The following is an 11,152-nucleotide window of genomic DNA, read 5'->3' on the forward strand; positions in this document are numbered from 1 at the left end:
AAACCACGCAAATCTAAAACTTCTTGAATTCAAGCATTTTCCTTATCGATGGTTCACTTTCTAAAAAGGCCATTTAGTTCTCTTTGGAATGATGTAAAAACGAGCGTTCTTGCCCATTTCGCTTCCGAGAAACATGCAAAACGGGACGGAAAACATGAAATTTTGCAATAATCTTACGCCACCCTTGCACAAAACGACGATAATTGTATTTTTCTACATAACCCCCCCTGAATTTAAAGCTGGATCCGCCCCTGTATAGGGCATTTATATTTATAACATTTCCCGTAGACGTTTGGTACAATTGCAACTTCCACACATTTGTTAGTGCTAACAAGATTTATTGATTTGCCAGTCAAAAGATCAAACTTCTTAAAAACACGAAACAGCACGCCACAATTTGGCCAGAAAGTGGTTGTTTCCTTAGTGTTAACTAAGTCATTTTTTATGGTCATTTTCTACATACTTCTTGGGCAATTTTAGACAGAGGAATATTGTTTGTTCTCGCGTTAATTCTACCCAGAAAATTGTTCGTGTTAAAAGTTAAAAGGTTCTTCCAGCATGTTTCGGGGCATTCTAGTGAAAATTCAATCAATTCAATCAAAAAGCAGGGGACCAAAGCGTCGGACTGCAGATTGACCACTAATGCAGCCCCTCATAGCCCCCAGTTGCAAGCCCCGAATCAATATGGCCTGAATAAGTTGAAAGCGAAACAAGTGCTTGACTCTATTCATTAGGCGATCGTCCGTCGGTTGTCCGCCAAACTCGTGTCGGAAAAAATTCCGATCCTGTCTAATCCGTGGCGTGCGCTGAACAGAGACGGGCTGTGCAAGGATAGCGACAGGGCAGCTGCACGCGCTAACTTTGCCACAGGTGGCCGAAGTGTGGGAAAGATCAAGCTCCCGCGTTTCCCACGATCAAAAGCAACGACACATCGTCATCACTGCCCACCTGAGGCTCCTATAAAAGGGGCTGCCAGCGCACCGCTCGCCTCATTCCGCCTCCCGTTCTCGCGCTGCTCGCAGTACCACTTTTGCTCAGCGCCGAGCCTGTTCCGATCGCGCATACAACTTGATCAATTCAGTGCCGACCGTGGAAAGCATGATGTCGACAGCTGTGGAAGACCCGCAGCCCATCTCCAGAACCTACCAGTACCGGAAGGTGATGAAACCGATGCTGGAGCGAAAGAGGCGAGCTCGCATCAACCGGTGTTTGGACGAGCTGAAGGAGCTGATGGTGACCGCTCTGCAAAGTGAGGGTGAAAATGTGTCCAAGTTGGAGAAGGCCGATATTCTGGAGCTGACAGTGCGCCACCTTCACAAGCTCAGGCGCCAGCAGCGCCTCAGCTACAACCCTGTGGTCGATGCAGACCGGTTCCGCGCTGGATACACGCACTGCGCCAACGAAGTTTCCAGATGTCTGGCTGGCACGCCGGGAGTTGATGTGCATTTGGGCACCAAACTCATGACCCATCTGGGCCATCGGCTCAACGAAATGGATAAAGTGTCGCCTCTAGTGATCAATGTGCCCAGCCCCTACACTCCTCCCGGTTCTCCAAGCTTGGAGGCTGCTAGCAGCTCCACCGCATCGTACGCTTTGCCTCTAACTCCCGCCTCTTCGACGAGCTCCTCCAGACACACTCCGTCGCCAGTCCAGCCGATCGACTGTACCACCACTGGGCTGTTGAAAGTGGCGCTCCAAGAAGAGAAAATGTGGCGGCCCTGGTAATTGCCATTGACTGACTTCGATTTGTTGTTATTTTTCAGGTTTTGCCCGAGCAAAACTTCGCTAAAGTACGACTCTCTGATCGATAGGTATACATTATACGTTTGCTCAATTCCCTAGTTCTAAGAAACATGCATCTCCTTCGGGAGTGTCGAAAGCTTTAAACCTAGTTCGTAAGGAAATGTAGATTCTTTTATTTGTTATGACATAACTGTTTTCTTGTTTAATACCATTGTGATATGCCTACCTAGAGTTGGTACCTGTGATTTTGCGAAAAATGTGCCAAAACACGCATTTTTTCGCAATGGCATGAAAATGTATTGCGAGCGCTTGACTGTGATACACGTGTGGAATTTTTGATGTTTTGCATTACTTTTGATAATAAAATATGACTGTTGAATCCTATTGGACTGTTTTCTTTCCCAACTGCTAGCTTGGCATCTATTTGCTCAGTTTACTGCCAATTAAGGCTCATAGAATGAACGGCTACCGTCTAAATAATTGCCAATTAACAGTGTTGAACTAATGGAAAACCCCGAAATAATCAATTAGCGCCAACGATTGGTGCCGAAGCCTATTTTAAACGGAACTGGTAGAGCCATCTGTGGGAGGTTCTCTCAATCTGTGGTGGTACCGATAAATTGCAGCGTGGGACAGGATGGTACTGTTGAGGGTGGGGCGCTTATGGATAAGCAATCGGGCGCAAGATTAGACTGGCGTCGAACAAATGTTGGGTAATCGTGTCGTTTGAGAATTTTTCTTCTTTTTACCTTAAAGCACACTTCAAATTCAGCTGAACGCCAAAAAAATCCTGGTGAATTAGGCCGAAAAACACTTGAAATTCGCTTGTCCAAAACCACTATGGACGAAAATGAGGTTGTCCGGTGCTATTTGCTGCTAAATCGTGTTTTAGGTATCAACCATTCATGACTCTACATGCCAAATTGGTGCTCAGGAGCATAATAATTGTTCGCATCTTTGCTATCGTCGCTCATTTGTATGAGAGATTATTTATCTTTTTCGGGAATTCTGCTTTCGGTTAATTTTGAAAGAGAAAAGTGATTTTTTATATAAACCAAAAAATATACAAAAATTAAGAACCTGAAGATCTAAACAATCTAAACGGACCCAAATTGAATAAATCTGCCTGCTAACTAAGTAGCCAAGGAAGCAATTTTCATTAACTTAAAACGCGCCGTTTGGCTACACAATTCGAAATCTAATCTGAAAATTGTGATTTTCCTTAAACTTTGTGAGCGTTTTTCGGCCTAATTAATAGACCATCCAGGATTTTTTTATGCTAAAAGTGCCTAATTTGAAGTGTTCTTAAAAAAAAAAAAACTAATCCAGAGGGACTCAAACGACACAATCGCCTAAAATCCTATAAAAAATAGATTATGAAATCGAAATGAAAAGCTTCACTTCCTTCTTCTTCCCTTCGCAGTTTGGGGCCAATTCGGTTGTTCACCGAATAGTTCGGAAGCCCAAGTTTATCAAAGTGTAAGAGTAATTTGAAGATGATTTCGGCGGGCCAAAACAGTTTTGCGATCAAAATATCTACAATCTAGATAATAATTTGGTAAAAAACAGTAAACCGAAAAATTGTCGATTGTGGACGGTTTTTCCTTACCTAGACAAATATACATAGAATTTTTCGAACTCGAACTAATTCCAGCGTTGGTGTCGTTATTCCCAAAACCATAAGCACCAGACTCCTGATTTTCCTGCAAAATTTTTAGATAAAACATGTCCCTAACCGATGATCTAGATGGCCTCCTCGATCGCCTGATTTAATTCCGATAGATTTTTTGTTTGAAATTATCTGAAATCGAAAGCTTTTGTAGACAGACTAAGCTTGTCGTTCTTCTGTTTCTTGAAATAATCGGCCCTTTTCAGGACTACAGAAACTTAGAAAAAATGATTTAGGACCACCCACTTTAGGACCACCCGATATAAACAAATTTGGATTTTTTTTTAACCGGTCCGCTGAATTTTAAAGACATTTAAGCATCACTTCTGGACCCACTGTATCCATTTTACTCTGATTTTGCCCAATTTTTAAAACCATCTCTCATTCTTCAATTGAAAAATGCATTGGCTTTGCTCATAAGAACTTTAAAAATTGCTGTCTTTTTCACTTGTTGCTGTGCAATCATCTTCAACAAACCCAAACGCAACAATTTCCTTTTAAGCTCTATTTTGCCTTCGGCCTGGAAGAATTGGCAAAAGTAGGTTTATTAATCAACGCATTAATTGATTTACTCCTCATGACGTGCCAAGGCGCTTATATAAAGACATTAACATATTAATTAGTTTAATCAATTTCAAGTGCATAAAATTAACTCGACAGTGTTGTGTAATGCGGCGATTTCCAAGTGAATTTATCAAGTTCTCACAGGTCTTTCCTGTGCCCACTCCGAAAGTGATTTTGTCGGAATTCCAAAGGAAACGCAAAAAAGTGGGAAGCTGAAATCAGTATTTTGAGACTTGGCCGATAAATGTTTTATTCAAATCGGCGATAATTATGCAAAAGCCACCGGCATTTGTCGGTTTGTTTCCAGCGCGAGACCGTTTCCTTTTGACCGTGGGAACGTGTTATTTCATCTGTCGTGAAGCACGTGTTGCCTATTAAAAAACTACTAAATCGGTTCGTGCTTCGAAATGAACCTTTTCGAAAAATCTGGGCGGGTAATGGAAGAACCGCGTTCTACATCGACTCATTTATTTCCAATTTACCTCTCTTTCATTCAGTTTTTTGGGGACGACTTCCTGATTTGCCCCATTGATTCCTCCGAGACTGATGAATGGCTCGAATCATTCTAACAAGTATTAATTCCATCTCCATATCATTGCCAACAAACTAATGTTGATTAGAGGACCATCAACATCATTGAAGCGTTTAAGTGGCTTGACTTTCATGCATAAAATTTTAATCGAGTGTTCAATTATCCTGCAAATCATGCGGAAAGCTTATTGATACATAATCGATCAAGTGCTCCAGTTCTAAATCACGAGATCTAAGCTAGGTTGTCTATGCTGAGGTGTTTCTTGCCATTTCAAACATTTTATCATTTATTCTCTACTTAAGTTGCGGCATGTGGAGGCCCAGACTGGAGACACTTCAACTTAGCAACAAAAAGGTTTTCAACAATAAACACATCTGCGAACCCAACCAAATTGCTCGGAAGATTGCAATTGAAGAAACAACTTGCAAAAGTGATCATTAAAGGCGCCAATCTAAAATCAGTCGACACACATCGAAAGACACCATCTTTCACTCGAGGCTCATGCCATAAAAGGACACAGTGGTCATATTAAGCACGTATCTGGCAGCCGAACGATTCGAAAAGAATCTTTCATGTTGCAGTAGTGAAAACGCACATACAGTGTTTGATTAACAGTGCAATGTAATCTTAAATGCTGGCAACTGGTAGTCTTTTTCGTTATGTGCATGGCGAATCGAGTGGCTATTGGCGTATAATTAATTGCCCGATAACATCGTCATCTGTTTTCTTGAAATATTGTATAAGCAAAAGGTGGCGAATGGCGTGAACACTAGCGGCCAGGTAAGTCTTCATGCAATAGTCGTAAAGGCTACTGCGAGGTTTCGGTCTGAAAAGCTCCCAAAGTCCTGCGACTGAATGAATCAGGCATTTGGTGTTAAAATCGGGTTGTTTTTTGCAACCTTTTAAATCGATTATCGAATCCTCCAGATCTTTGCTGGTTCGTCGAGTTTCCCACTAATCGATTTTGTTTCGTCATTGACCCACCCAGAATGGCTGAGTGGCCACAAAAACGTTCCACATTTATCGTTGTCGTTTCCTATTCTGCGGCTTCACAAAGTAGTTTAAACGCGTGCTAAGCCACGTTCCCACGGTTTGAACTAGAGGAAACGTGCTTGTCTGCAATTGGCAATAACTGAGAACTTGAATGGGAATCGTTGACTTGTTTTCATCGGCCTTTCATGACCCAGCGCATGGAACAGAACAAAATAAAGTCCAAGATTGTAAATTTTCGATCGTCAAATGCGATTTTCCAATTACTCTGAAAATGTTGGTTCTAGAAGGCGGATTTTTATGCAGATTGCTGGGGAAAATGCTACTTTACGTTGCGAGAAAGTTGCGATTGAATGTCAAACGAATGGAATTTTTGGTGATTTTTTTAATGAAACCTTGCCAAATGGCTTCTCGGTTTAACCGCCGATGTTTGCGGCAAAATTAACAACTCGGAACTGGTCCTAGATGCAAACCTGATTTTTTCATTATTTATTAGCTCGAATTTCGCTCTATATTGTCAGGAAATTGCTTTGAAATATTAGTGAAAATTAATTTTTGGGCAATTTTTGAGTGGAAACTTTCCAATTGATCTCCGACTCTGTCCATCCGCCAATATTTGCCGCAAAATGAATTACTCAGAACTGGTATCAGACAGAAGGCTGCTTTTGTATTATTTTATACAAAAAATAATTCCCTTTGTTATCACGAAGTTGCTTTAGCAAATTGGCCGAAATTAATTTTTTGTTCATTTTGTGAAGCAAAGAGAATTTTCCACCTGACCGCCGGAGTTGGCAAAAAAAATGATTATTTAGACATATGTATAAACATTGGATTTTACACAATTGTTTGAAAAATATCACTTTATATTACAAAGTAAGTTGCATTACAGTGTCAGCCAATAAGCATTTTTGGCAAATTTTCCAGTCTCATCGTGTCAATTTGGGACTTGTGCGCCGATCATTGAACAAAAATTAATTACCCAGAATTGCTACGAGATAGAAGGTTGATCGTTTCGCTGTTTTGTAGATAAAATGTGGCTCTGTGTCATCAGAAAGTTTGATTAGAATTTCGGACGAATTACATTTTTGGTGAATTTTGGAATTAAATCTTGCCAATTTCTTCCTGGACCGCCAATATTTGCTCAAAAATTGATTACGCATAAATCGCTCGAGATAGACATTAGACTCTTGTACCGTTTAGTAGATAAAATACACCTCTTTCTAACCAGAAAGTTTCATTACCTTATCGACTTTGAGCAATTTTTGCCGAATTTTTGAATTTTGAACACCTGGGTAAACACCTGCACGTACCTACTCGTGTTTGTTCAAAAATTAATGACTCAGAACTGGTAATATTTTCAAGGTTGGTTTTAACAATGTTTATTAGAGGAAACATTGACTTACCAACTAGGTGGTAGCTTTAGAATATCGGCGAAAAGGGATTTTTGGCAATCTAAAAAAAGCCATGCCAAATGGTAGCTTGATAATATTCGGACTACCACTAATATTCCCACTCAGACATGGTGAAAGGTAGATGGTTCATTTTTACAGCGTTTATTAGCTGAAATGTTGCTCTAGATGACCAGCTAGTTTCACGAGAACATTGGCGGAAGGTGCATTTTAGCAAATTTTTCAATCAAACCTCAGAAAACGTCGGTTGCAATTCGACTTCCGCCAGAAATAAAAATAACCCAGCAAGATCAAATGATAAAGTAAACGCTTTGTTTATTAAACATTGTATTTCCGTAAGCAAATAATACTGAAATAGAAAAATGCTGATTAAATCGATGTGTAGGCAGATCAGTGACACCGCATGTGGGCGGCGTGCTGAAAGTGAATTCTACCCATTCGCAACAACTATATTCGGAATATTTTAGTTCTGGGCACATACCCATAAAGCAAACAAGCATTATGTTAATTACACAGCATTAGGCCCGCATATGTTTTCTTTCCAACACTGAAGGCATTTCCTCTTGACCGTGGGAACGTGCCTCGGTCTGATGCTAAGCACGCGTTAGTTAACAATTCATTTTTTGCTCGACGTAACTCCCATTATTATCATTTTGTGTGGGAATGTTCCTTTTCGTTTTTTCCTTCCTTCCAGTCACGGGCTCGATTAGTTCATTGTCGGTTTGCAAAGCCAATTAATCAATTGAATTGATAATGGCCGAGCAAAGCGAAGCTGGGCATTAGAAATTGGGTTTTTTATGGACGAATAGTCGATTGAGAGTGCAATTTTAACTGATTAAACGACTATGGCGAACCGGTTAGATATTCCACATTACACTTCCATTAAAGTAGTAAACAAAGTTAAATATGCTGCTAACCATACAGGTCGGCAGATGCCATGAGAATATTAAGCATCAGGCTCAGAAAGGCAACTCGTTTCCTTTTGACCGTGGGAACGTGCGCTTAGCACGCGTTCAAAGCACCCTGACAACTTGCTGAATAATAATATACTTGACCCCACTATCAAGCGAGCCATTACTGGAACATGCGACATATGTTATTTACCGTTCCTGCATATTACAGCTGCATTTCGTGTGAAGAGGCCTAAAAAAATTGGCCCTTGAACTTGTATGTCGTTTCACTTCCAGTGCCAATCCAGTACCCAGCAAGCACAACGTAAAAGCATTTTTTTCAGGCTGAATTTGCCACACTTTTAACCAGTCTAGACAGGAATATTTTGCGACAGGAACGGAGCGATCAGATGCAAATTGCAGAGTTCCTCGGTCCAAAATTCAATTTTCTCGTCGTCCGCATTTCTTCCAAAGCGCTTCATCACATACTTCGAAGGTTTTGCTTCAGCAATTCGAAGTAAAAGCATTTGCTTCGTTTCTTTTATGAGACGAATCTTATCCAACTACTCGATTTGTTCATGCGTTTCGTAAGAAGCTTGATTTTGTCCCGCGAGTATTTCCTCGTTTTCACACATCTGCACGTGGAGGCTTGAAGTCAGTAAATGTTCAAAAAAATCAATTATTTTGTTTGCTCAGCACTCCACGCAGGATTAATTCGCCTATCAACTACCCAGTTTCCAATCACATGTTCGGAACATTTTCGAACAATATCTGCTGAGGAATTTCGTGTCCATATGAAGCAATCGTGTCTGGTTTCGTCTACTAGATTTTATTGGGGGAGAAAAATGAAAGGAATCTCCCTTACTCCCCTTTATCTTTTATTATGCAGTGGGCTTTTATTCAAAGTCGTTTTGAACGCGTGCTATGCCACGTTCCCACGGTCGAAAGGAAACGTGTCATTTAACATTCGGGTCGCATCCACATGTGCACATGCTTCATCCAATCACGTGAATGCAACTAACAAATAATTGCTCACAATATTTAATTTATTTACTAAAAAAAAACTGGTTTGCCTTGTGAGCAAATGTCGGATTTGAGCCGCTGGGCTACAGTGAAACTGGAAAAACTGCCGCCTAGTGGGCGTTTTCCAGATATTTAATTGGAAGACTTTGCCTGGGGTCTCACTAGTCCAGGTGCAATTGATTGATATGGAAAATTATCAAAAATTGTCAAACTTTCCACAAAAAATGTGAGTAATTAATTGAGCACAATTCAAAATTGACCCCAATTAATCAGTCGCTTTCCGAACAACCAGAAAGGAAAATGTATGTAGAACATAGAGCGCAAACGAATCAATCAAATTTAACACTCAAACTATCATAGTGCGCATTCTAAGCCTGGACGCGTGTTTGAGTGTATTACTTGAATGTATATAACTTGTTTGTGGAAAATAAACGAATGTAAGTTTTGAACACCAATTTATATTAGTTGCACGCACGTCATGAATTGTTTCTGAGCGAGTTCGCACTACATACATGAAAAGTGCGATAAACTATGATAACCTCGTCTTGGAAACTTGTTTGCACATAGTTTATTTATAACACATTGTTTCTTGCTGATTACGTGACGTAAGCACGTAGTCTATGCCACTGAACGTGAAACGTTTTTGAGTAATTTTCATATCTGCTTTGCACAAAGTCAAAAAAATGACTTCATTAAAAAAAAATTGGGTGATTTTCTAAGTTTTTGACGACGTTTTTCTAAGTTTTATCCCAATTTGTTTTTTGAGGACTATTCCCGATCGGTTTTCAGTATCCACTACCGCAATCAACACAAAACAGTAAAATTGTAAAATTTTACTTCTACTCAAAATGTCCCAAAAAGAATTATTTGCTATATCAAACACTCAATCATTTGCCTAAATTAAGTGTTTTGTGGGGCATTTGTTTCAAATGACCATGTGAGATCACAAAGTTCTAACTAAAGAATTAAAAACTTTTTTTTATTTCCTGATTTGATCGTGCATTCTGCCCATAAAAATGACGGTTTCCAAACCAATTTCAACTGCACTGAAACACTGCATGTTTGAATGTGCCTTATTTTTTTTCAGTTTGCTGAAAATTGTAAAAGTCGACTGATCATCAGGTCTGAAATGGAATTTTTACAAAAATATTGTTTCTGTTTTCAACTTTAATTGCTTTGCCCAACCGTTCATTTGCGTGTTTCCTGAACTCACATATGAAAGACTTTGTTCTCTATTAAAAATCGTTGCTTCGGTAATAAAGAACAAAAAGTTTTATTTGGGTATTTTTCTTTAAAACTTCTTTCTGGATACTGAGAATTTTCTGATTCTTAATGGGAATTCAGGCAGCGTTCATTTTTCCATTAATTAGAAAAATTATCGCATTCCTAATAGAAAACGCAAAACCCTGCAACTAGCTTGAAAATTTGGGGTTGTAAAGAGAGGTTCCTCGTTCTTACGAGGATGAGAACGAAATCCACAGTCTCTGAAGAATGAGAATGAGAAAATGAGAAAGAAGAAATTCTCTCCTTTCAACAACCCTAATTTTGCAGGCCAATAAAATGTTTGCTGTTAGGAAAGTGGCGATTTTCTCTTCGAACTCGCGTTAAGAATGAGTCAATATTGAGAATGCGAACACGAACGTGAATTGAGTTCATTGTTTTTTGTTTTTGCTACCGCAATAAGCGCAGAAAAGTATTTGTTGTGTCATCTTAGCTTGAAGCACCCCCGTAAAACAAAAATTGCGTTTTGATCAAATTTTTGTGATCAAAAAACTCTGAGAAAGTTTGAAAATTCTATTTTTGCTTGGAGAACAAAGCATCAGGTTGTTAGATGTACATTGTATAAACGGTTCTTTTCAACTGCTTAGTGGACATTCAAAAGACCAGACAGAAAAATGTTCGTTAATTTTATTCGGTATATAAAAATCAACACTTTGGATATTTTGTCCCAAAATTTAGGACTGTTGCAATAAGAAAATTTCCTGATTCTTAATGAAAAAAAGTCATTGGAAGCAGAGAACTTCCAAGTTCTGAATACAAGCCGGAACAAATAAAAATTTGTTTGAATTTTGCTTGGAAATTCAGTGCTATTTGAAAAAGAAATTCTACTGAATCTGAAGAGAAAACCCAAATAAAATTTTAATCCACCCTAAAATGAAACTTTTTATTGTGAACTATTTATTGTGTTTTTAACGTGAAACTTTTTATTCTAATTCAAAATTTAGGGTTCTTGCAATCAAAAAACCTCTGCATTTCTATTAGAAAACGACAAAACGTGAAAGCGAACACTGTTTACTTGTTATTGGGCTGCAAAATTCTGGGTGGTTAGAAA

At 39.2% G+C, this 11,152-nt stretch overlaps 1 protein-coding gene across 1 annotated transcript; it reads left to right on the forward strand.

The window, feature by feature from the left end:
* Positions 1–918: 918 nt before the first annotated feature.
* Positions 919–2,127, forward strand: LOC109545378 (enhancer of split mbeta protein). Its single transcript, XM_019916042.2, has one exon. The coding sequence runs from the start codon at positions 1,099–1,101 to the stop codon at positions 1,723–1,725; it is 627 nt and encodes a 208-aa protein (XP_019771601.1). The 5' UTR covers positions 919–1,098; the 3' UTR covers positions 1,726–2,127.
* The last annotated feature ends 9,025 nt before the right edge of the window (positions 2,128–11,152 follow it).

This window comes from Dendroctonus ponderosae, unplaced genomic scaffold (genome assembly GCF_020466585.1).
Source record: "Dendroctonus ponderosae isolate FM_Combo_2020 unplaced genomic scaffold, Dpon_F_20191213v2 Dpon_F_20191213_2, whole genome shotgun sequence".
NCBI classification, from domain to species: domain Eukaryota; kingdom Metazoa; phylum Arthropoda; class Insecta; order Coleoptera; family Curculionidae; genus Dendroctonus; species Dendroctonus ponderosae.